Source organism: Eucyclogobius newberryi, unplaced genomic scaffold (genome assembly GCF_026437365.1).
Source record: "Eucyclogobius newberryi isolate DKJ021-1_F unplaced genomic scaffold, fEucNew1.0.hap1 SCAF_13, whole genome shotgun sequence".
Lineage (NCBI taxonomy): Eukaryota > Metazoa > Chordata > Actinopteri > Gobiiformes > Gobiidae > Eucyclogobius > Eucyclogobius newberryi.
In genome coordinates this window covers 26,897,068-26,923,618 of record NW_027315757.1, presented here as the reverse complement: position 1 = coordinate 26,923,618, position 26,551 = coordinate 26,897,068, and the positions used below count along the sequence as shown (strand labels likewise).

The 26,551-nt window shown below is 40.8% G+C and overlaps 1 protein-coding gene across 5 annotated transcripts in view; it reads right to left on the bottom strand.

Annotated features, from left to right (window-relative positions):
- Positions 1–26,551, bottom strand: part of adgrl1a (adhesion G protein-coupled receptor L1a) — an 80,500-nt gene that overhangs the window by 28,119 nt on the left and 25,830 nt on the right. For 4 of the 5 annotated variants that reach the window (XM_072443168.1, XM_072443170.1, XM_072443172.1 and 1 more), the window contains exons 4-8: positions 19,051–19,065; positions 8,966–9,173; positions 7,754–8,018; positions 6,021–6,348; positions 3,642–3,935 (exon numbers count right to left, since the gene is read on the bottom strand). In XM_072443168.1, coding sequence (XP_072299269.1) covers positions 3,642–3,935; positions 6,021–6,348; positions 7,754–8,018; positions 8,966–9,173; positions 19,051–19,065 — 1,110 coding nt within the window. The remainder of the gene's footprint in view (positions 1–3,641; positions 3,936–6,020; positions 6,349–7,753; positions 8,019–8,965; positions 9,174–19,050; positions 19,066–26,551) is intronic. The other variant, XM_072443169.1, reaches the window with a different exon arrangement.

Sequence of the window (26,551 nt, the reverse complement as noted above, 5' to 3'; positions counted from 1 at the left end):
ATAAATGTATCTGTCTTGCTTTTAATTCATTAAGATGTTTGTATTGCTCAAAAATACTTTGCTTCTCCAGATCTGAGCTGTAACTAACATGTCCACCAGAACTTAATTCCATGTTTTTACATGTTAACCCCATTCAATATACTGTATGCAGTATTTTGAGCTTGTAATTGCATTATTCCGTAAGTGACTTTCACAAACACATTCAGTTTTAAGAATAATTATCTGTGGCGGATTTTAGGTGCTTGAAATTAAGGTGGGACGTGTGGCACGAAGAGTAAGAAGTAGGTGTGATTTTTACACTTTTACAGCAAAATGGAGTTTTAAAAATGCAAAGTGTTTCTGATGTGAGAAGAACGGAGGGAGGAAGCAGGAAACATGGGTCGGAGATGGGAAAGGTTAAGTAAAAGAGTGCGAGACGGAGGAAGCGAGAGAGGAGCCGCTATGGTTTTTGCACGCACACTCCAAAAGACATTACCATCAGCTCCGATTCCCCACTGCCGAATAACAACACACCTGAAGGGAAGCACCTTTTACCAGCGCGCGCTCTCATGTGGAGCGCCTCTGTTTAGTTACAGGGTTCACGCAGAGGACACGAGGCGGGTGAAAAAACAAAAAAAAACAAAAGGGGAAAGTGTCTGTTGCAGCCGCTAATGCAAATAACAGGCATCCACTTACACCAACAAGGAAAGGAGAGAGGAGATATGGGAATCAGCAGCGGAGCGGACAGCGACACTCCACTGTGGTCAATAGGAGCTTATACTTCTATAGACCATCACTTTTTCTCAAGAGTGCAGTTATTCAGCTCTGATTGGGACCATAATATGTAAGAGAAAACCAGGAGTCAGGAGAGTAAAGCGGGAGAAGCTGTAAAAAGTGGCCATGGATTATTGATACATTAAGGCAAACTGTGATACAATCGTGAATGTTGTTTATTTAAACCAGTATTTCAGCCGGAGTCCTAACCATGGGCTTCAGAATGATGCTAAAACTAAGATTGTTGCCAATTTAAAACTTAATATCACGTCTTTTGAATGTGAAAAAGTCCTCAAAATGTTGAAAATGACAAGAAACTGAAATCGATGACTATTTCTCTCACTGATGTGGTCCAATACCAACATTTTTGTCTATATCAATGTAAATATTTTAGAATGAATTGCATAACAGGACTAAATTTGGGCTAAAGTAGGAGGATACAACATTGCTACCGTTATTATTCAAGGAAGATCAAAAATAAAACGTACTCGAAATGAGGAAACACTAGAACTGAAGAGGTGTTCATGTACCACAGTTTGAGACACACCTCATGTTATGAGGCCGTCGCTATGAAAACTTCCCTGATACAATATTAGCACAGATATAATGTCCAAGGCTGCAATGGCACATTATTCCTGCAATAACACAAAGAACCAGTGATTTAAAACTGTCTAAACCTTTTCAATTCCAAACATAACGTGGCACCAAATAGGTAACGAGACAAATGCTTTACAACTAAAAAAGAACAGCTCTTGCTTTAGTTTTTGGACAAGGAACCATCCAAAACCCAGCACAGATACTATGTAAGTATTTTAACTTTGATGACACGCATACTAGATTTGAACAACATGTGGACACAGTCATTAAAAACAAGTTTAACTTTCAAGGTGGCATTAATGTAGTTGAAACAGGTCTAATGGATGAAAGTTCTGGCTGGTGTTAAGACAAAGCATCTTCTTTCTACACTTCAGAGAACGTTTAAAGTCATGCCAGGACGCTGCAATTAGCCCAGTTGTTAATGCGATGTTTCTGCAGCAGTCACAAGACGGACCCACAGCAGACCACATGCTCACAATGGCAGATAAATGGTGAGGTAAAGCCTTTCATTTTATTATTCACTACGTTCAATCGGCTCAGTGTCTCTGGGAAAGCTTGTATTTATAGAGGACAGGCTTTCATCCAGATGTCCCATGGGGGGATGTGCCGGCTGGTGGGAGCACGGCAGGGACACAGGACAACAACAGTGGAAAAAACATCACTCATACACTTACTTCAATTACATATTCAGCAACATGTACAAAGCATATTGTATTTCTGTTTTGTATAAGCTAAATAAATCATTACGTTATCAAGAGCTATGATCTTTTACTGCGTCAAAGCACTGTATTTGAACTAAACAGCAGAAAAAACTATTATGTTATTATTTTATTAACAATACCTGTTCAGCAACATTTAAACAGCATATTGTATTTTGTACAAGCTAAAGAAATAATTATGTTTTCAAGATCGAATGCAGCGTGAAAACACTGTACTTAAATAAACAGAAATGGCTAAACCACAATTCTGGTTCAATTATCCATTTATTTTTACACTTTTGTAAACATTGGATCATAATTTGGCATTCATAGTGATTCATTTTTATGAATTTATTTATTTTGGAGCAGGTCAATAAAGGCAAGAAGAAAGTCAAAATGCATGTATACAAAAGAAACAAAAACACATTTGACAAAGAATTCAGTTTTCTTATTTACTAGAAATGAAATAGAAAGAAGAAAACATATTGAATGCCCATCCAGAAATATCAATATTTAATGTTTAATGTACGGGGAAAAAGTCTTAAAGTTTAGTTTCAGTTTCCAACAGGGCCAATATTAACAGGAGGATACTTTGTAATGAAGGAAACTGCAGCTGAAGTGTCAAAAACTCTGGATATGTTTATAATCAGAGAACATATTGACATGGTTTCAACTCAAAAAGTGACATTTTACCTCACATTTGACGTATAAGTGAATGTGTAAGCCTGGTGTAGTCATGGGGACTGTAATGTTTTCTGTTTGACACATTTGACCGGCAGCATTACCACCCTTAGGTCACAGAGGGCGGAGGTCAACTACATGTACATACATTACAGGGAGCGGAAATCCCAGAGTGGACTCCATCTGTCTCGACAATGGGAATTTTAAATAGTTAGTGTCATTCACATTGACCAAACCAAAAATGTCTTATGCGTGGGTAAATGACAGCTTGTTTACAGCGGCAGGGATTGACTGGATTTAACAAACAAGATAAATACAGATTAGTTTGATGCTAAATTTAGTAAGGACTTTGTTGGACACAAACAAGAAGAAATAAATGTATTGTGCCTGCTTTCTATTTGTAATTTTCAAATTCCAACTTCTGTCCCACAATCAGACTCTTGATCTTGTTACATGCAGAATAAAGAGGATTAAAATGATATCTTTTAGGGAATCAAGAAAACTAATTTTAGAACAAAGCTCTGTTGTTTTTTTGTTTTCTCTGTTTGTGTTTATTCTTAATAATTCACTTGAGCACTTTTAAGCCAACTTTCAAAACTATTTCTGAGTAGAAATAAGAATCTTTTGGCACTGGATAATGCTCAGTTGCCATTACATTTTCTTCTAATATCTAATAGCGTGACCAAAAGATTGTGATATCGCATCATCAAACGTACCACAATAATATATAAAGCTAAAAACAAGCAGCATGCTAACACGCTCTAAAACGCTCTGTGTTTCAAAGCAGAAAGCACACAAGGAACTCATTTTTACCTGAACAGAGCCTCCTCTCAAAATCGTGAGACGCACACCGTGATAACATCGTACCCTGAGATTTGGACATAGTCACATTCCTAAACCAAAGCCACTAACCTAGCGATCCTTTGGGGCACGGTCGATCCACCGTCTCTCCTCTCAGCGTGGCGGGCCACTGCACTCCTCGCACCATCTTGGGCTCGCAGAGGTACATCTCCGGGCCCTGCGGAGGTCGGGACGGGCGGCGGGTGACCGGGACAGTGGCCGTGATGGGCCTCAAGTCCGGGTGCTTGTTGATGGATCCGATTGGCCGGGAGGTCGGGGAAATGGGGCGAGCCGTGGAGGGGCTGTCGCTGGAGGAGAAGGGCCGGGCCGGGAGGGTTGTGGAGACTTGGGTCGTTGTCAGCGGACCTAAAATAACCCAAAGAATAGAAGTTATAGTTGAGACATTGAAGATTTGAAAGACATTTGGGATTTGCGCGAGGATGAAAAAGGATTTGTTGGCGAGCGAGAAAGAAAAAAAAAAACATGCCAAGAGCCTAAAAGAGACATGAAGAGGACTAAGGACAGAGCCACACGACTGTAAGACACATCTCTCAGAAGTCAAGTTCAAAAGTGATCCCCGACAATAATTGGGGTGACAAACACTTTTTTTGGTCCCCTCAAAGTTTGGCTCTCAAGAGGAAGGAGGAGGCGCACGAAAGGGGAGGCGTCGACACAAGTTAGAGCGGAGTAAATAATTGATCAAATGTATCACACACAAGGCAGCATCAGTAACAACCAAAACCTAATGCGGAGATAAAAGAACGCTTCACAAACTACAAAATCCCACTGATCAAACGCGTTGGATCTTTCCCCCTCCCGCTCCCGCCTCCCTTTTCTGTGGCTCTCGCACTACTGTACGGCCAAAACGGCTCGCTGCTATTCATAGGCCGACAAATTGCACAGAAATATCCTCATTCATCCTCCTCTTTGAGTTCACAATGACCTTTTTTTTTCTTCTTTTTTTTTTTAGTTTTCATGACAAAGATGAGTTGATCTGACGTTTCTGGTCGGGCGCTTGAAAGACGACTTAACATATTAGAAAGTGACGAGTACAATTAAAAAACGTTTAAAAGCTATTTGTGAGTTTTTCCTTTGGGTGTTTTACTTTCTATCGACCGGTAAATCATTTTCGAAGTACTTTCCAAGCAAATATTGTACATTCTATACACAGTGACTTGCCCATTACAGTGACAAAGTTTTAAATCTGATGCCCTAACGTACTGACATCAAAGCATCTCCTGCACAAGCTGAAAGTGTCATTTTCGAAACACTAATACTAATACTAATACTAATACTGATACTAATACTAATACTAATACTAATACTAATACTAATTACTGATACTGATACTAATACTAATACTAATACTAATACTGCTACTAATACTAATACTAAACTGTACTGTACTGTAACGGTGAATAATCTGATACATTTCCCACCATCATATTGAACAATAACCAATTTAGAACAACACAGCATTACAAATAGTACAAACAATACAAGCTTCAAGTTTTGCACATAATTATGCTTTTTTGTAATCAACTGTTATAGATACTAACATTTCCAATTCAGTTGCAGCTCCTAATGCTCTTAGTTTTGGGAAGAAACTGAATAATTGTACTGAAAATTCATGTTTATATTCATTTTGAGTGACTATAGGTTGTGTTCATGTGACATTACTACATTCTGCATTCCCTATTGCGGTTTAATTGTCAGATAGCAGAATTGTTGACCTGATTTGTGGTTCATATCTCTGTAATTACGAACAAAATCTGACACAATGTCTTCTCTTTCAGCACAAATAAACAAAAGTGAAATGATTTTTTTCAGAAAAAGGTGCCATTATTCAACTACAAAGGCTCAATTGTTGTCAGTTGAAAGGACTGTAAGATATCAAATTAATAATTTGTGGAGCCAATCCCTAACAAATAATGATAAGGCTTAACATTTCGTCGTTTTCTATTTTGTATATTTCTTTAAAAACATTTCTATGGAGTTGCTTTTCATCTGAGATTACAACATCATCAAATTGTAGAACGCAACACATTATGGTTCAGTCACTTTTTCATTTGGTGATATAGAGAATATTATTACTATCCAAAAATGGAAAGAATAAATGGCTTCAAAGGCATATTAGTGAGAAAATAGAAAACACAGTATAACACAGTGTATGCGTGATTTCATCTTCTCGAATCAGTGATACATAAATGCATTACAAAGGGTGAAAACATTCTTTTTCACGATGACTTTGCACTCTTACATTCGACTCTTTAATTGTAACTAAATACATTTTCAGTAGTATTTGTATGTATACTCAAAATCAGATTATTATGAGACATTTTGCGTGTCATTTAAAGTCCATAAATCCATAAAATAATCAGATTTTGGTGCGTATGTGTGCACAGCGACAGAGTTTAGAGCCGCCTTAAAGACCCTCTGGACCCTTCTTACCTGTGGTGGGGTCCGGTGGTCCAAACTCCAGGGGGTATCGCAGCACATTGTAGTTGTTCCACACGTAGAGCTGGTTGTCCCGCGGGTTGTAGTCCACGGAGGAGATGTACTGGTACGGGTTTGGGAAGGGGATGCTGACCGGCTCCTCTCGGTTGCGGTTGGTGTTGTAGGCGTACAGGATGAGGTCTCCGCCGGCCTCGCTGTCGTCGTCCTGGTACACCGAGCGCACGGCGTAAAGAACCCCGCACGCCATGAACGCGTTGGACGCCATCCTCTTGTCGAAGCTCGTCTCCCAGGTGCCCTCGAAACGCAAAGTGTAGGGATTGACCTGTTGGAAAAGCAACGTTATAAGCGTTATAGCGGTGAGTACGAGAACAATGGGAAAGGGGGAAATTCACCTAAAATGTCTACGTTTTGTTACACAGTATGAGCTTTTTTGCAGGGAGTTAAACGTCAAAATCCACTCAAAAACATTCAAATATACTGATTAAAATAGCAAAAGACTGCAGATGTTCAGCACTACTACTAAAATGTAAAGGGAAAAAAAAACAGAACTGAAAAATACAACATTTTGAAATAAGGTTTCTTTGTAATCCATTTATAAGTCGTTAATAAGCACAAGTTATTTGTTAATAAGAACTAAGTCAATCACTAGCACTTGTAGATGGCTTATAATACCAAAACGTGTGGTAATAAACCCAGTACAGCATGTTTGAAAGAGCATTAATATTATCATATTAAACTACGGTCAATAACCAATGATAAATGCAAGTAAATGCTATATAAGTGCATAAAAACAAATAACTAACACACAAAACAAAGTAACTTTCTTTTAAAAAGTTACCAATAACCCAAATAAAGCAAATAGTTACAGAATTATGGGGGAAAACTCCATAATTTACAGCTTTTTGGCAGAATGATGTAAATGTTTCATAAGCCAGCAGAAGCATATGTACAAAATAAAATGTAAAGAGGAACATATAAGCAGTGGTAATCACATCAAAAACTAATTAAGCCTGGAGCTGTGGAGAACTGTATGTTTCTGCGGCTTTCTAATAAAATTGCACACCAAGGCATAACAGCGACTCTCTTTCTGCGGCGCGCTGAGAACGCTATAGGAAAACTAATGAAATTCCCTGGAAAACAAACAAGTCCTTGATGATGGAAATGATCACCTTCTTATTTATTACGCACTTCTTCCATTATTCAACACCGGCAAAGCTTATGGGGATTTGATATGTTAGATTGATAGTTTAACTTATGCAGTTTGAAAAATAGTTTAGCGCTAAGGTCAAACATAATAAATGTGGCCCTTTTATGAGAACAACACATTAATTTTTACTGTTTATGTGGGAAGGTTATGTACATCAAGAAATAAAGAAAGCGAACGGAGTGTTCCAAAGTTCAGTGATGGATTGTACTTAAAGTTTTGCAAAAGGTACTCAGAAGTGACTTTGGATTAGACAGACAAACAGTATATAGTGTGTTCACATTTTTGTTCTGGAGGCTCGATAAATTATGTAAAAAGAGAAAGAGCCCATCCGAAAAAACACAAATATTTTGGAATATTAGTTTTGGATTTGATGGGATTTGGGCACGACTTAACCTTTGTCAGATTATATTCACGTGACCCCTTTTGGATCGACTTCATTTGTCAGAGCCGTTTTATCGTGTGCCATACGACCCACGCTGACTGAACTAAATAATCTCTTTGTCTAATCCTCGGGCCCCACCTGGCTGACCACCAGCTTGCCGTTGTTTGACTCGGTGGCGTAGATGACCCACAGGCCGTTCTCGTCCACGGCCAGGTCGATGTCGGACTTCCCTCCCCAGCGGTACGGGGACGTGTCGTGATAGTTGGCGTTGGTGATGATGGCCTCTCCGCTCTTGATGCGAGTCCGCAGGTCGTACTTGACAATGTTCCTCGTCCTCTCCTTATTGTAAAACACTGCTCCGTCGTACACCACGAAGCCAGTGCCGTCCACTCTGTTGGGCAACCTGTCAGACAGAGGAAAGAAGCAAAATAAACATGTTGCCAGGCCTGTTGCAATAACACATTTTGAAGTGTGACACTGTGTTGAACAAAATATTACAATAAAATAGTGCTGTAGTCCTTTAGTTGTGCAGTTTATTCATCGGTTAATAACTCGTTTAATGTCAACTAATTATTTTATTGGGATAAAATGTGGAATGCATGGAGATTATTATAATACATATTTTTTAAGAAGATACAGTTTATGAGTTCATCTCTGCAGTTGATTTGTGCATGATCTTAATCATAAGGAGCTTTAGCCAGCACCAGGCCTCACCCTCTTTTAGTCAGTTAATCAATGTAATACAACTGGGCATGTTTGCGTGGCATATATTTTTGTATATATATATATATATATATATATATATATATATATATATATATTGGAATAAAAACATTTTTATTCAAGTGTAAAATAGATCATTTTAATCTCACACTGTAGAACATCCCTGGCAAAGCAATCATATCTCTATGGAAACAAGCAAGAGGCAGACCCTTGAATTTAGGGAGTGCCCCTTTAGTATCTGTAATGAATCATATATGTTAATTACGTGACACACAAATATGAACAAACTACAAACAAATAAACAGTTTCCAGATGAACTGCAGAAGCTGGTCTGATGAACGGCGAAATGTCTTCACGCTTAAAACCTTGAATTAATGAATGAATTTGCTTTTGCCACCCAATAAATATTGTTTATCTGTTATTTATAGGAAGTCGACAGTCGACAGAGCAATTATCGTGTCAGGCCGACATGTGTGACACATCGCTACAAGATGGTCTCATGGTGAGTCGGCTGACACCACAGCGGGGATCGTTCCACCGTCCCCATCCATATCCACATCAAACGCCAATAAATCAATACACGAGCAGCTGCTGTTTGATCAGGCCGCCCGTAGGGGGCGCACTCACTTGTAGGTGGTGGTGGCCCGCGCCTGTTTGAAGTCCTCCCAGGAGGCGTACTCGAACAACACGTCGGTGCGATAGGGGGTCCAGGGCATGACGTAGAGGCGGTCTCCAGACTGCAGAGGGTCCTTGCACCACGCCCCCGCCTGATGCTCCGCCTCCTGCTGAGAGCTGGCTGACTGGACACGCAGCAGCGTCCCGGGACAAACGAAGACTGCAGAGGGGGGAGAGAAGAGACAAACACAAATGAAAACAAAGCACGGTACGGGGGACGGAGATGATGGAGATGAAGGGTAAATTAGGGAAAAGCCAAAGACCAGGGAATATATTAGATATGGAAGATGTAAGGAGATTCAAATCAATTAAGAGTAAAAAACGGGGTGATTATCAGATTAAAAATGAGCAAACTTATAAAAGCTAATTTGTAGAACATCACTTTTGGGGTTGGGAAGCGTCTGAATAAGATAAATGAGAGATTTCAGGCTGCCACCACAGATTTAGATGTGTGCTCTGATCTAATTCATCTTGCCCTACTTTTGTTTGATTGTGCATTTTCTATTTCAAAGGCCTTTTCTCTGCCCTCCCTCTCTCACTGTGCTCTACTACAGGGTGGGAAAACAGTAATTGCACTGCTTGTTTTATCAGGACTCAGACTTGGCTCTTAGTCAGGAATAATGCCTCAAAGACGAAAGGTGTTCTGGGGTAAAGATTTGACGTTTGGCCCAGCTTCCACTTCATCCGCTACGCACAAGACAAGACACAGAGGACAAAACGAAACAAAGAATACATGAGAAAATTGGTGTCTTTGCCAAGTTTTTAAGATGGTGGGCTTGTTTTGGCTTGTGACACAACCATTACCCGCTGGTCACCTCATGATCGCACGCATCTATGAACTAATTGGACACAGCGGGCCCTTCTGGACGCAGATGACAGGCAGTGTGCATCGGAAAACACTATCCCCAAAGCATGCACATACATTCACTGTCACTGTTAAGAGTGATGCATCAGTCTCGGCTCCAGCTCTATTGAATATTGTATGAAGTCTGGTGCAGGAGGTGAATCATAATAGCGAGATAGAGTAGTTACTCAAATCCACTGCTCCCCTTTCTGCTGTCATGCTGTTTTTTATAGTGTTTGGTGATCTGTGGCGCTGCCGGGCCACTTAAGAATTAGCCTGTTCTGACTGAGGGGGTGCGACAGGGAATGAGACTCGAAGCCAAACCGGAATCTAATCAAGGCGAGGCATAAACAAACACTCAAAAGGCAGAGTTCTCATAGGGGGGGAGGCTTGTCATGCGCCATTGTTGAAGCAAAATGTTTGAAACAAGGGGCGCCTGAGGTACTTTCTTTGCTACAGTCGGGATGTGGCTGAAGTAAAATGTGTACAAACTAAAAGCAATTGGACTACACTGGTATAATACTGCAGTTTTGAGGCCATTGACACAAATGTGGTCAGTTCAATCCTCAATCGATCACTAATTTACACTACATCCGATGTTGTTTTATTGCTCCTATGAGGTATCATATTTATATACTGTATTTGAACAGAAGGAACTGATCTATCTGGCAGCATAAATATATTGAAATGCCTCTCAAAATAGCATTAACCTTCCACTAAACCAAAAAGGCAAAACGAGCGGTTACATTTTCAGCTTAAAGTGAACCATCCTTCAATCATTGAAATATGATTTATTCGAGCTATACACAATGAAAATCATACATTTTCTACTGCATGTTCCCATTAGGGATGTTTTTAACAAATATTATACAACTTTGTGTATTTGTTAAAGGGGTAAATACGTATCTGGAACTGTTGTACAGATGCAGTGGAATCATGTACTTTCTTGATGTTTAAATTTCAGCAGATACATGAATTCTGAGTCTCAGTTTTGTGAAAAAAATGTACTTTGCATCTTTTTGCTTTCTGCGAATTAAGAATGTTTTCACACTTACATTATGACAGCGAGATATACAGTGTCAGCCTAATGCATGCCAAGTGTTATTGTTTCTGGAATAAACTGTACATGTGCGACTGAAATAGACAAAATCTACACCCGAGAACTGAAATGTGGTTCCTTTGCTAAGCTCTTTTTTAACGTCCAGTCAACATCTTTTGCCTTATCTCGCAATGATACCTACATATTTCCAAGACAGCCAGACCGATAAACAATCCTCATTTAATCCTATCTAATGGTAAAGACATATTTTTTTATTAAACTTTTGCTGAAGCAGTTGTTATCAATGTTACGGTTTTGCTAACAGGCAAAAACAGCAACGAGTCCACGTCCGATTAGAGGTGTTCATTCATTTCCCACAAACAATCAGCTGATTCTACAAATCGCTACCAACTCAACAATCTCTATGCAACAAATACACAAATGTTGGGCTGACAGGGCAGGGAAATCTTAAGTAAAGCACAATGCAGGCTGATCTGTCCACCAGTAGAAGGAGGTCACAGCGTCTAAAGTACATTGCTACAGTAAATAGATAACTGAACAGCGTGGGGTTAACAGTGTAGCATCAGGTGACCTATAAATCCGGCCTCAAGGTAGACTACAGGACACCAAAACATGCTGGAGCCAACTTCAAACTCTCACAAAAACATTACCTTCTAACTCTGTGTGTGCGAAAAGAGAAACTGTAATGATGATGTACAACAATTGACTCGCGTACATTTTTTTTCCACCTGAAAGTAGTGCGTTCAGGATGGGGCAGACCTATTTATATGGATGCTTATGCTTATCTAATTTGGGATCTCGTTTCTGCTGCTCCATTAGCACAAACAAACCTTGCAAATTGTAAAGCCGCAGCGTTTGTCCTCATTATAGCTTAAACACTGCACTAAAATTAGGAGCTCATATAGGGCAGAATCTGTAGAAAAGAAGATCCACCGCAACGGAAATATCACACCTCGGAAATAACATAGCTGTGCGCAAAGTGATCCTGACACAACGTCCTCCCAAATCCCCCATCTGATTGCGTTCATTATGTACCCAACCTGGCAGCGCTGGATTAAATTGGCATCGGTGTGTTCTCTCTCCCTCTCATCATGACAATAACATCACATACTAATGCTATACTAGTTTTTCCCAATCTTGTCTCGGCGCTCGTGTTCCTCGCCTCTGCAGTCTGTGCCCGACTCACTGCCCATGGATGCCTTATTCTAAAGAGGAAGGCCCCGGGTGGGTCAGGAGTCATGGGGCTCACCGCCCCCCCACAGCAGTACATACAGGACAAACACATCCACCCTCCATGGCCTGCAGACCCGGCCAGAGGGGCTTCATTACCTCACCCTTGTTCTTGCTGCTCCTGGTAGGCCTCCTGTTTACATCCTCTCCTCCTCAAGGCCCCTCTCACTGTGAAGGGTGATTGTAACAGTGGGAAGCCTGAGCCGCTAAACCCTGGGAGCAGAGTCTACACTACAAGAGGCTATTATGGCTGCAGTATGAATGAGGTATTAGGCATTATGCATTAGGCGTAAGTCTTAAGATTAGGCATTATACTAGACTGGCAAGAGCAGGTTAGCAGGAGTAAGAGCCATCTGGGATTATATGTGATAGTTGGATTAATAGATTAATTCCGGTTTAGGTGCAGATGGAAACCCTGTGCCATCACAATGAACCTATATTTAAGTCACAGACACTTTACTACAAACTAGCCAGATGGCTAATGAAACTTACCTTATCAGGGATTAAAAGCCAGGCTGTAGCTATTATACTTTAGTATGCCAATTACTGCCACACAGGCCGGAAAAATCCCTGTAATAATTGAGTATTTATCTCCATAATCCCTTATGCTGGCAGAGGTCAGCTGTTACTTGTCAATATGAGGCTCATAAAGTGGTGTAAATGCCACAACTTTGAGGAAAATGACAGTAAATATGTCCCATTAGTGTCCGGCGGCAGTTTGTGATCGACTGGTGACGCAATTAAAACTGAGAGCTGACAGCTTCGGCCTAAATTTAGCCCTTTCATTTTGGATGTCCAGAGCAATCCACAGTGTTTTTATGTTTGATGTGACAGCGTCCTGTTGGTGGTTAATATATGACTTTGATGATTCAAACAGCTCCTGCCAAAGCCTGGCAGCTGCACAGAAGAGCCCAGTGATTGTGTCTGTTTTTGTTTGTGAAAACATGTATCTGAGGGCTGAGCTGGCCTCGGGCCCCTGTCTGCAGACATGGGCTGCACACAGGAGCCACTGCTGGGAGCATGCTGCTATAATTGAATCCCACACCTGTCACTTGCAGGTGCAACTAAAGGGCAGCAGAGGGCAGACTGGAGCATGGCATGGAGCTGTGTCCACTTGGGCTGGAGGTAATGTACAGTGTATGTAACAGTATGAGCCAGTGATTGTCTGAAGCCTCTCTAACTAAATGTGTCATGTGTAGAAACAGCAGAAGCATGGAGCATGTGCCAGAGCCAGTGCTGTGTGGAGAGAAGTGAGAAGAGCGATGGAGCAGGGAGAGTAAATAGGTTATTTCCTGTGAAATAAGAATTAGGAGTTAATCTGCTGCAGTGAAGGAGCACAGGAAACGTGGAGGTCCCATTGTGTGACGGCTTCCTTTCAAAAGTCATGGAGTAAGGAATAACAATAACAGACACATACAGCACTCAGACAAAGCACACAGACAGAGAGCAGACAGTGGAAGAGGCAGGTGTTGCACCTTTATCAGCCCAAACATTCACCCCAGAGAGCCCCATTCACCAGACCCAACGCAACCGGGCCGATACTGTGTGAAAGCAGCGTCTTATCTGCAGAGGACACTGAGTGACAGGACTGAGCTGGGACCGAGCGGCAGATACTCACTGATCGCCGACAAGACTCCTGCTCACTGCTGTTAGCCTGATTACAAATAAAGCTGGAGTTCTGCTAAATATGGCAGACAAAGGTACACTGTGTAACTTTGCTGCTTGTCTCCATGGCGATGGTATTGCTTTGCCTGGAACATTTCAAAGTATGGCATTAAACCTTTCTAAGCGACGCTACCGGGCCAAGTTACAAGTCACACCAAGGCAAATATTGGACAGTGAGGTCGTAGTTTGCTAACATTTTATAGCTCAACTAATTATTTGATTTGGATTATAAATATTGATATGGACCACAGCCAAAAAGAGACAGCAAGGAGTGAGTTAGTTTGAGATTAGGGAGGAATTGTTTAATGTTCATTCTAGTTCTGAAATCTTTTGCCAGCACAACGCGCCAAAACCGATGTCTTTAGTTGACAACAGCTCAAAAAACATGCATAATTAAATAAATGGCAGATAATTTTAATGCACAAGTGCGAAACATTCCAGGCAAAGCAGGTAGAGAACTCGTCATCAGAAAAGTTACATAGTGCAACTTTAAAACTATATTCAAATAAATGACCATTGTCTTTGCTTATAACAGGAATTTGAAATTGTGTGTATAGACTTATCACATTTCTGCATTAGTTACTGAGGTAAGGAAACACTAGGTTTTATAACTACATTAAAATGGCGTGTTGTAAACGGCACACATCTGTAGTGGCTGTAGTTTGCCTTTGTATGGCCGTGTACTCCCCTCCACCGCCTCCCCATCTAAATAAGCCCTTTCATAGGCGTAGTCTCTCTATAAAGGTCCCGGGAACTCGCTCGCAGTGATTTATATTCATGGCCAGCCGCCTCACAAACTCACCTTTCTGTTCCTCTCCCCTAACAATGCAATGACTCCTGCATGTACAGTCAATCCCCACACTATTACCTCTCCCCCTCGCTGAATGGGCCTGTCTCCGCCTCAGCCCCGGTCACGTGACTTGGCCGGCGCGTGGTGGGTCATTCCTAATGAGCTGCTTGACTCATCGTCTCTATAGCAACCGCGCCGCCTCCTCCCATCTCGTACCATTCCCAACCCGGCGCTCTGCTCTCTGTTTTCCTGTCACATATGGGAGCGGTTCCTCACTTGTTCCTAAATCGCACTTACGGGGAGGTGCCTGTGTGACGGATTGGCCTGTCCTCGAGTGCACCCAGCAATGGGCGCTTTTGAAAATTACTAGGTGTTTGTGAAGTCTAAGGATCGGTCTTTTTTTTTTTTTTTTTTTTAGCAAACAGGCAGGAGGTGATGGAAATTTGTTGGGTACTTGTTTAGTCCTGCCAGCAGTGGTAAAACATCAGTAATGACATAGGGAGTGTACCCAGCTGGACTTGTAAAATAAGGCTGTTAGAGGGGATAAAGTGAATAATAAACAGTGCAAACAGCCTTAAATTACCAGAACTTCAAAAATACAGTGATGTTTTACTCTCTACAGTGGTAAAACAGCAAAAGTACTGTACTTTCCTATAAGTTATTTGTTCTTTTCTTCTGTATCTACCTCTGTATCTACCTGCGTTGCATCAATTATATTTCCCCATGTGGGACAATAAAGGAACATCTTATGATTATCTTATCTCAAGTAAAGATTTTAGCGTTTACGATTTTTTACTTACTACAAATATCTGTACTTTCTACTTGATTACATTTTTTAAGAATACAGTACTTTTCATATGATTTAAGGGGTTATTTTTAGTATGGTGACATTCTGAATAAAGGTTTATGCAAATGAGTAAATTGAAAATAAATAAGGCAGAATTGGCCAAAAATAAGCACAATTCTTTATCAAGCACTTAATCTCTTAATCAACATTAACATTTAAAAGCACATTTTTAAGCAGGTACTTTTATTTAAGTAGATTTGTATGTGCTACTTTTACTGTACTTAAAATAATAATAATATAAATACTTCCACTACTGCTCTGGTGGTGGTCAGCTGATTCTTTCATTAACAAAACGTTACCAGTCGCGGCACATGTGCAAGTGCACTGTGTAACTGTTCTGCTTATGCTTTTAAAAATGCTTTTTCAAGGTATTTTTAAAAGCATAAGAATGCAAAAGGTAGACACATTCAATAGTGCTGAACAGACAAAGCATTAACATCTCAATAGGAACAAGCAAGCCACCAGAAAAGTTAAATAGTGCATCTTTAAGACAGATATTCTACATTTAGTACCAATTTAACACCTATAAATATTGGGTTATCTAAACTAGGGTTTATTTTCTGTCCACTCAAATATGGTGTATTTTAATGTGGGTAAGGGTCTTTTGAAAGGTGATTTCAAATAGAGAAATATTGAAGTATGTGTTGTTTTGAATGCTTTTTACGTTCAAGGACAGATTTAAAATGTTTAAAAACTTAGAGAATAGTGTACTATTGTTTTTCTCATCAGAAGAAACCGTTATGCTGCCTAAAAATAAACATTTGTTCATTGTGTCCCAAAAGCCTTATTCTTATAGTGAAAAACTAACACATGACACTTTAACAATGAAAACTGGCTCTGACACTCTGATAGTCTCAGTATAAGTCAGGAAAACAAAATTGTGGTTTTAGTGAACAGAGATTTGGAAATTGTATTCTTTTCGATGACTATCCAGAAGATACATGTAGAAGTGTATCATAATGCGTCCCGCCCATGTTTTGAGCAGCAGAAGGGTTTCGCAGACACACACTACTTACGGGGAAATGTCAAGGATCTATTTGACTGAAAAGCCAGGGACATATAATGTAGTTAATTGGACTAACATATGGGGTCAGTGAATGAGGCCGGACAGAAATGGCCCAGGACGATGTGGATAGAGGGGTTCAGGGAGAGGTGATGGAGACCTGAGAGGGGGAGTCAGGCGGCGTAATGGCCACTACTCCGGCTCCAACCTTGTTTTGTAGGTCATGCCTTTTTGTGCCTCTTTGTGCTCTTTCAGAAGCCTCTGATTGGGGACGTTAGTGCGACCAGTGCCTGATTGGTGAGAGCTCGTGCAAGGTCCATTACAACAAGCTTGAGCACTCCTTCTTTTGTTCACTACCCCCTCAGCGGTCTCGGCTAACACACAAAAAAACTGGCAAAAAGAACAGGGAATGGGAGACGAGAGGAGAGGAGATGGGGAAGGGGGCGGCAAGTACAAAGTGTGTAGGAAATAATATCAACCAAAGCACATGTGTCAGTGAAGAGCGGAAGAATTAGAGGAAAGTGTGAGAGGAGCACAGAGAAGCCCGAGGCGGCTTGTAATGGCCAGATGTGATGAAGGAAGGAAGGAAGGAAGGAAGGAAGAGGAGAATGGAAGTTGAGGCGCAGCACAGAGAGCGATGTGAGGAAAATGGAGCCCCGTACTGTTTAATTTCACCTGTAAAAAAGACAGGTTTTTACAATGGGGGAATAGTTACTGCAGAGAAATGAGGTGTGATCACAGCTACACTGCCAAAACGCAGGTACAGGCAGCGCAATACTGGCATGTTCACATTCAGTAATTTGTACAATAATTGGCTGTTGTGTTGATGAGCCAAATAGATGTATATAATTAAAACAACAAACAAACAAGGAACAAAACAATCCCTTTAAACTATAAGGTAATTATAGAGGTAGATAATGGAATAATATTAGGTTAATCGATAATTGTGATTATTCAGGTCAGAAAAAAAAATCTGAAAATCGAAAAAATTATAATTCTGACCATTTTAAATGCAAAATGTAGTATTTTAATTCAATCTGTATTCATCTGTGTAAAGAAAATACATGGAAATGTGAAGAACTGTTTGGTCTGGTTGTTTTCGTCATTCAGAAAGTTGAAGAATAGTAACATTTTAGACACTGAGAATAAATGTCACTGCTGTTTGGTCATGATCTCAGTTCTCAGTAATAATCGTTCAATTGTGGTCTTTTTTCCTCACAATAATCATCAACACTGAAACGTGATAATGTGACATCCCTAGTCCCAAGCATGTCAAAATTACCTCTTTTACTAACACAAAAGGGAATACAATGGTTTTGTGGTTCAGTCAATATTCAGCCCTTATAAAGGAATTAGTTCAAACATTAGCTTAAGTACTAATTGTTGTATTTTTGTTAGGGAGTGACAACCAACTAGGCAATTTAACAGAATGGCTTTCATTAAAAGTAAGTGTGCATTGAAGATAAGCTACCATTTAGATTTTTAAATGGAAACTACCCCGTTGATTTGGATGTTAGCGGTCTATTTCCCCCCCCCCCCTTTTGGAATAGGCCTTTTAGACACATGACAGATCCTGCTGGTAGGATTTTGATGTGCCACATTACAGCAAATATTACGGTAACAAGATGTAGTGGGGCTGTGGTGGGAGTAAGAGAAAAGAGACAGAGAAAAGGGACAGAGCGAGAGAGAGCGAGAGACTGATGCACCTGGAAATGGGATGCTGTAAATAGTATCTGACGAGTGTTAGCTAAACACAATGTTTGTGCTATGAAGGCGACAACAAACGCTGAAGTGGTCCTGGAAAATTAAAAAGGGAAGGGGGGAGAGGATGAGAGAGGGCGCTGGATGAATTCGAAATGTGTGTACACTGAAATGACTCTGTCTGCGAGTGATCAGCTACGGGAGAGGAATGAAGTTATTTTCAGTTTATCTCTCTTGAGCCCTTTACAAACACGCACCCGACCTGCTCAGGAGCGCCAGGTTATTTGCGCAAAGTATAACGGCCACTTTTCCCACTCGGAGGTGATACTTCCAGGTCCAGTGTCCGCGGCGCCAATAGACTTTTCTTGATTTTGTTAAAGGTGGACGCTAGGTGAAAAGAAATCAGCGTTTATATTGCCGGAAAATGCGATGTACTAGCTACTTTTCGCCTTTTGCTTTGAGTTGTTTGTCGCAGCGCTGCTACGCCACAGACTTTATTGACACGTGTGTGCTGTTGAAGAGCAGGAAAAGAGCCGGGGGGACAGCATCCAGAGATCTCCTGCGTGCGTTGTTTGTAAAGGGCTTTGGATACTTGTGTGAGTGAGCTTGCTTTGATTTGTTAGTGTGTTTGTATTTGTGGTGCATGCGTGCAGGTCGGGCTGGTGTCGTCAAGACCGTGAATCTAGAAAGAGTTTTGGTTATACGTCAAAGAGAAAAAGGAATAGAGAGCAGTAAATATATATACAGGGAGGGATTTCGACATCAAACATGACCACTACACAAGGTGCTGGGTAAGGAAGTAGGGGGCATGGAAGGAGGGGAGGAAAGGAGACAAGGGAAAAAGGAAGGAGGAGGGAAGGGGCGAGCTGTGGTTGTTATGTTCATTGTGGTCTTTACCTTTTTGATCCACTTCTATTCAAGCATCGGAAAAAAAGAGGGAGAAAGTAGAGAAAGACAGGAAGAGGAAAGAAATAAAAACCAAAGAAAAAGACAGGTGCAGGAAAAAAGAGAAAATTTAGATTAAATAAAACGCCGTCCTCTCTCGCGCTCTTTCTCTCGCTCTCTGACTCAACGTTATCTGTCTGCGTTATGGTTGGCTACTCAGAGAAAAGGATGGACTCTGGAGAATGAAGAGGTCGGGGGAGAAAAAAAATGGCCTGGCCTTGATTTAAATCCGGTCAATTTTAACTTTAGCAATAATCCTCGCACAACAACACACAACACAATTCACCCCCGCGACCTCACTCTCTTCACCCCCACCCTCTCGCTGCCATATTCCGGCGCTTTGGAAAACCTGCTGGGAAAAGATAGAGTCCGCTTCTTCCTGGAATAAAAAAAACATGAAGGCATATATATATATATAGAAGATAGATAGATGTGGTAGTCATTAGAATAGTCGTTAGAAAGCAGGATCTAAAGAAAGGAAGAGTTTTTACCCCGGCGTTACGCAATACAAAGTCAGAACTCCCGGTGTAAGTCGCCAAGCAAAAACACTCAACACATCGACCGGCCAATCAATGCAAGACCGAGCTGAGGAGGGGGTAAAGTGTCGGTCGGGCCCATCAAAGACAAAGAGAGAAGGGGGAATAAACAAAGAAATATAGATACCGAGAGCTAGATAAAAAAAGAACGATTAACATCTCAAAACAATGACAAAGAAGGCATTGAGGTGGAAGCTGAACAGAGAGGCTTTAAACAAGTAAAAACAAGTAAACACAATTAGTTGCAGGTCATTCTTTTACATTCTTTGGTACTTAGTATTGAACTATAACATAAGCAGATCATTTTACATTTTGTTCATTGTAAACTGCAATATTGCTCTTCAAAACGGCAAATCTGAATTCCCTCTTCATGGTGACATTTCACTAAAACAAGCAACAGATTGATGTGTTTTTGTTTTTGAAAAGTGGTTACGTGACATTTCAGAACCAGACATGTATCCCTTTTTTCAAATAATCACAACTAAGCACAGAGATGTAGGCGGAGATAGGGGGTAGGTGAAAACAAGATTTTCTGCGCACTCGAGCCTCAGTTGCAGGACAGGATACTGAGGATAGGATTACTTAAACATGCATGAATCAATCAAAATACAACTTTCATTTTTAATACAAAGTGAGCAAACTAATGCTGAGGAAACACTGTTGTAACAATATTAAACGCTCATCAAAGTGGTTCTTGCGTAATATGTCACCTTCAAATATCAGATGTTTTTCCTGTCACAAACCTGGGTCTACAGCGGTGAAAAGGACTGAACTGAAATTAGTGTAGATTTTAAAACGCTTGCACCCTTTGCACTCATGTTGAGCAGTAAATAATCACACTTAATAGAAGCGTTTTGTCTTTGTAGCCCTTTGAAATGCCAATGCACCCTCGGTTTGTTTGGTTTGAATCTGCTGCTGTTCCAATTAATCCAGCTCTAAACAAACACTATGTGATTTTTTCATTTTTCTTATCTGAAAATTCAGTTCAGTTTATTTAGTTTCAGTCATATCACAATTCATCACACATAAGCACATATGCGTTCTGTGACCAAAACATTGCAAGTCGCATTTTAAGCATTTAAAGAATAATAATTTTGACATTAACATATTCATTAATTAATTCAAGTAACCATCTGGAATGTTCTGAGACAAAAGCTTTTTAAAAATGTAAGAATTGCACGATTTAATCTCCAGTCTAATATTATTCCATAAGTGTTGCCAAATATTTCAAACTTTTGCAATGACTTTAGAATGTTCTTTTACCTGCATCCAAAGCCAAAGTCATTATCACATTTGAAAATAGACTTCTGTCATTGCAGAATAGTGTTAATCCCGCATCTCACTAGGCTTAATTCTGTTGAAAAGAAAATCCCAGTTACTTGAATCACAGTTATTTGTGTGACACTCTCACTTTAGCTGAACAAGCAGGAAAGGTGTGCCCTGTTTTTGTATATCAAGCACATAGTTATCCTGCAGTCGATGGTATCACATTGCCTGCAACACCCTTTGCCGTGTTGAGGACGGATCACCATTTCCTCGTGGGAGTGGAGAAGTGTCAAAAGCCACGTGGCGCCTGGCGAATCCCTGCTGCGTGTGAAATAGTCATGTGGGTAGACGCAAGTTCACTGTCCCCTGGGGAAGCCTGCAAAACTGCCACGCCCCCCCCCAAAAAAGTGCCGTAAGAAGACAAATATCCAGCGTATTTTACAAAGGAAGGCTGTTCTGTGTTGGGGGGGGGATGGGAGAAAGGATAGCATCGCAGTACAGCAGCGCCAGCATCAGTATCACATCATTTATCATCTTACGCCAAGATCAAACTGGACAAACAACCTCCACCAAGACCTGGGGAATGAAAAGCCGCTTTTGCCCAGAGGGGTAAACAACATGGCAAAGCTATGAATGCGAGCCCTGTGAAGAAAGCATCACAACCCTGCCACCGACCGAGAGAGTGGTCGTTAGCTTCAAGGTTAGGAGAGAGAGAAAGACCTTTTATCCAGACTGGGACTGCTGCAGTGAGGGGGGCACCAAACAGGAGCATATAATAGGGGTTTATTTGAAGCTTCAGTCACTATATACAGCTACTAGAGGAGTCGAGGCAGGGTACTTGCTGGTCTTTGTTCTACAAGCAAAACAGTTATTGACCAGTGAACCTTAGCTCGAGAAAAGGTGAAGCTCGACTTTGGATGAAACAAAGTGAATGTACTAACTCAGATTATGAATATTTCAAGAGTAACTCCACAATTTTGGAGCGTAATTAAGTGAAAGGTGGATGGATAGAGCCAGGCTGAGTACTTTCAAGGTGTTCTTTACCCATCTTGCCAGCGGCTGATAGTATTCAATGTTGGTTTAAGCTATTGGCATAATATGACTGACACATCTCAATCTGAGCAGCTGTGATTTCGGCACTATTTTATATTAAAGGCTGCTTGCAAACAATTTTTTGCTAAAAAGTTTATGAGATTGAGATTTGTACTGCATTTGTCTGGATGCCACTTAAATAGGCATAAATCAATAAATGTACATGTTTCCTGAGACATTTTGATGTAATTCTTGGTTTGTCTGATTCATAAAACCTCTTCTCTCAGCACAGGACATGTTTGTAGTCCATGTCTAGTCCAGATAACGATTCTATGACTAAATTAGAATAATTTCCTGTGTGTGTCTCAGTTGGCCAGCTAAGGGTGCAAGGACTGCCTCTACTGGTGAAGGGCTGAACAATTTAGGCCATTGCAATTACAATTCAATTCTGTACAGGAAGAGCCAGAGTGGGCTCAACATTCTGAGGAGACTCAGGTCTTTGAGTGACAGGGCCACTCCTGAAGACCTTCTATGACTCTGTGGTGGCATCAGCTCCTGTAGGTGTGGCCTGCTGGAGCAGCAGCATCACAGAGAGGGAGAGGAAGAAGCTGGACAAAGTTATCAAGAAGTCCAGCTAGTCCTGGGCTGTGCTCTGGACTCGGTGCAGGAGGTGGGGGACAGAGGGGTCCTGGCTAAACTCACGTCTATGCTGGACCATGAGTGTCGCCCCCTGCAGGACACTCTGTCCGCTCTGGAGAGCAGCTTCAGTGAGAGACTGATCCACCCTCGCTGTGTGAAGGAGACGTTTTGTAGGTCTTTCTTGCTGCTGTCAGACTCTATAACAAACACTGTTAGCCCTGAATATGTGTCATCATCTTTCATAATCATGTGCACTACTGTCATAATCATGTGCAATACTATTAGACTCATGCGCAATACTGTAACATAATGTCAATCATCACTGGTGCATTATTTTTATTTACCTTTATACTAGAATTAAATATACAGATTTAAGTATGTATATTTTTATGGAAGTTTTCATTATTCCACTTCTGTTTTTAATCTTTAGGTGTCTGTACCTAATCTGTATTGCAACACTGGAATCTCCCCATTGTGGGACAAATAAATCTTATCTCATCTTATCTTATCAATTGGTGATTTGTTTTTAAAGTAGGATTCTGTTCAAAATGTACATTTAAAGTCAAGGAGAAATAAGTAAATGTTTTTTTAGATTATCTGTTCTTGGCAAAATTGCAAAATAATTTCAGTCCTCGCACAGTGCCATTTAAGACTTTCATAATTGGAATCTGGCCTTTGTTGCTTTTAAAAGAGCAGTATTTTGTATAAGCTTGAAAAAAATAGGTGGTCGAATTTCTAAAACAGTGTCGATCTGGAAAAAAAAGTCATCATATTAAAACCATTGCTTTGAGTGTATAAGACAATTAGAAGCACAGCAGGCAGCTTTCTTATCCTCCTTAAAACCTAAAGGGAAACGTTAAAATAATATCATCAAATATGATCCTGAACATTCACAGTGGTCTCACGGACACTTAGATGTAGAAAGTGAAACTGGAATCTGCAAAAGTTAAGGTAAAGAAAAAGACAAAGTGAACCTCTTTACAGTCAGTCTCCATCTTCCCGTGTAATCCTGAAAAAGAAGCACATAGACTCAAAGCAGATCACCCTCGTACCCTTGAGAACACAAACTCATTAAAGTGTCCGCAACCGGAGCAGCCGGAGCAGGGGGTTACTGTGAGGCCACCGTGGTTGTTTGTCGATTTCATTCCGCATTTTCTCTTTCAGAGCCCTTTTGAGAAATAAGCCTGTGCTCTCGATTGCTTAATCACTCTGCTCGGCGCTCTCCACAACCTTATCAATTACTCCCCCACTAATGAGAGCGGCTCGAGGCACGCGCTGCCCACCACACACACTGTATCAGAGCGGCGCGGGACGTCTCAATCTGACACACGGGGAGGCCAGATAGTGGATCATCTGTGAGAGCTGATCCTAAACACCTCACACCATCACTTCTGAGTAGTACCTCCTAAGAAAATAATTGGACGGCAAACTAAATTCTCAATGGACTAAAAAACCATGAATCTGAAATAAGTGGGGCCTAAATCAGGACTAAACTAGGTCTACGCAAAGACTGGGTTGGGTCTAATCAAGTCAAATTTGTTCAGACTCAGGTGACAAATATTGATATTATATGTATATAGATCAAGTTCAATTCAATTCAATTCAATTCCATTTATTTTTGGAACGCCCAAAATCACAACAGCGGTTGTCTCGGAGGGCGAAAGTGAAAAACGGATTTAACAATGTCCATAGGGATGAGGGGCAATGTCCCAGGGTCCCTTGTCCTTAGACCCTCCTTCTCGTCCAGGAAAAACTACAAAAAAACACAAATAAATAAAGTCTGACAATATTATAAAGATAGTCAGACAATATTATTATTTCAGGTTTAATTATCAAAGAAATGTGAAAAGTAATTTCAAAACAATGTTCACAATATTATCTTAAAGTCAAAAATATGGCCCCCCTCTACTGCTGTTTGCATCTAATTATATAGCGTTTTATCATCCACGAACCAGGAAGTGTGCTGTTAACATGCTAGCTACTGCTCGGTGAGTACCTATATTCCTTCCCCCTTTTCTATCAACGGGGGAACCACACATACTAGCATAGGCACTGGTTCAGGTTCCACATCCCAAATAGTTGTGCATAAATGAACTAGCTGTTTAGCGCTTTTAAGAGTAAAAAAAAAAATCAGATACAGCAACTTTAACTAAGTCAAAAGCAAGCAACACACAGCAGTGTTTTTGTGTCCTTGGGTAAGTACATTATGGGCAATGTATTGAAATTCAGATATCATGAATGTTGTTGTTTTATTGTTGGTTTGACACAATATCATCTAAATATTGTTATCGGGATATTAATAGTTGTCAATATCGCCCACTCCTAGGGACAAGACACTTCATTTTGGTTGTATTGTTAACCATTTTTCTGCCCCAGGACAAAATAACTCCTGCACATCTGGGAAAAAAACCACTAAGCTGAATGACGTCTCTCCAGATTCAGCTATAGATTTTTCTCAAAGGTTTCCCACCATCCCGAGCCAAGCCTCCTCCTCATTCCCCCAACATTTATGAGCCCCACGTCTAATGGCGGCCCCTATACATATTAATAGACTTTTCATTTTCAGCTACATCAAAGTGTTGCCTCTCCTCCCCTGAAAACTTGTCACATTACAATGCCATTATTCCTTCGACTGACAAACTCTTCTCGACAAGTCAACTATCATTTCCAGCGCCTTTGTGTCCGAAAACGCGACGTGTTGTAATGAATAGGCGGCACTGAATACATTTGTGGTGAAGAATCAATTTTATAAAGTGAAACAGTGGCATAGGCAGGAAATATGAACTGAAGGTGAAGAATATGTTACCTAGCATAGGCGCTGAACTGTGCTGTTTTAAATCTCCAGCCCCATGCATATTAACAAGATAAATCATGGCTGCTGAAACTGGCTCTAATGGCTTGCAATGATACAAAGCATCAGGAATCAATAATGATGTAGTACAGTGTCATGGGAAGGGAGGGGCAGGTGAAGGCCCTCCCAGGCTAGATTTACTTGAGTGTACGTCTTTATTGAGGCCGTAGACCTCACTGCAGTGCTGTGTGCAGAAAAGATGGAACAGGGTCATTTAGCTTAAGAAATACAACATCTGCTGCTTGGTAAATGTTGTCTTTCAGCAATATGTATACGATGCTAATGTTGTAATTTAGCAATAGAGTCTTTGCCATTTCATAGTGACTTGTGCTCTACAGTGTCACACTTGCACGTGTTTGGTACCGGTGTGAGCCCAGGTAAATTCTCGACTCGATTTGGTCCCGTTTTAGTCCTGGTTTAGCCCAATTTGAATGTGGTGTTTGTGAACGCACCGTAAATATTTCCAGTGTACTGCCACACCACTGGGCCAGCCGGAGCTTGATTAGTTGGATTATAAGATGTTGTAAACTTCCAAATGTCAAGCCATGCCAACTACAGTAAATATTTTAGTCATATAAATAAAATGGAATAATAATAACAGTAATCCCTTATTCAGTCATCTGGACACTTTTCGACCTCAAATTGATCTAGTTCAAATGGAGGAGAAACTTGCTCTGTCTTTGCTCACCACTTAGTTTCACACTTCAAGCTTAAGTTGTTGAGGCCTATTAAAGTTGAGTTTTTATTGCAGTGAAGCCAAGATCGGCCCGTGGAATAAACAAACCAAGCAATTGTTTAGGGCCACAACCACTATGAGGGCAACAAGTGCATGCAGCAGATCAAGCACTGAAGAGCCCATTACATTGATCACGATCCACAGGTCAATCAGAGGCAGTGGAGCTCAATCCCAAAATCCTGTCTGTTTATATGAGGTAAGGTATTGACTGATATACAAATGACAGGGGGGAAACTCTCTGAACGACCAGTGCATTAAACTCTGTTCCGATTTTTTTTGGTGCACTTTGAATTGCCCTGTGTATGAAATGTGCTCTACAAATAAACTTGCCTTGGTGAAAACCCTTATAACCCCGTCATGCAGCTTTCCCACAAAAAAAACCCAAAAACATAT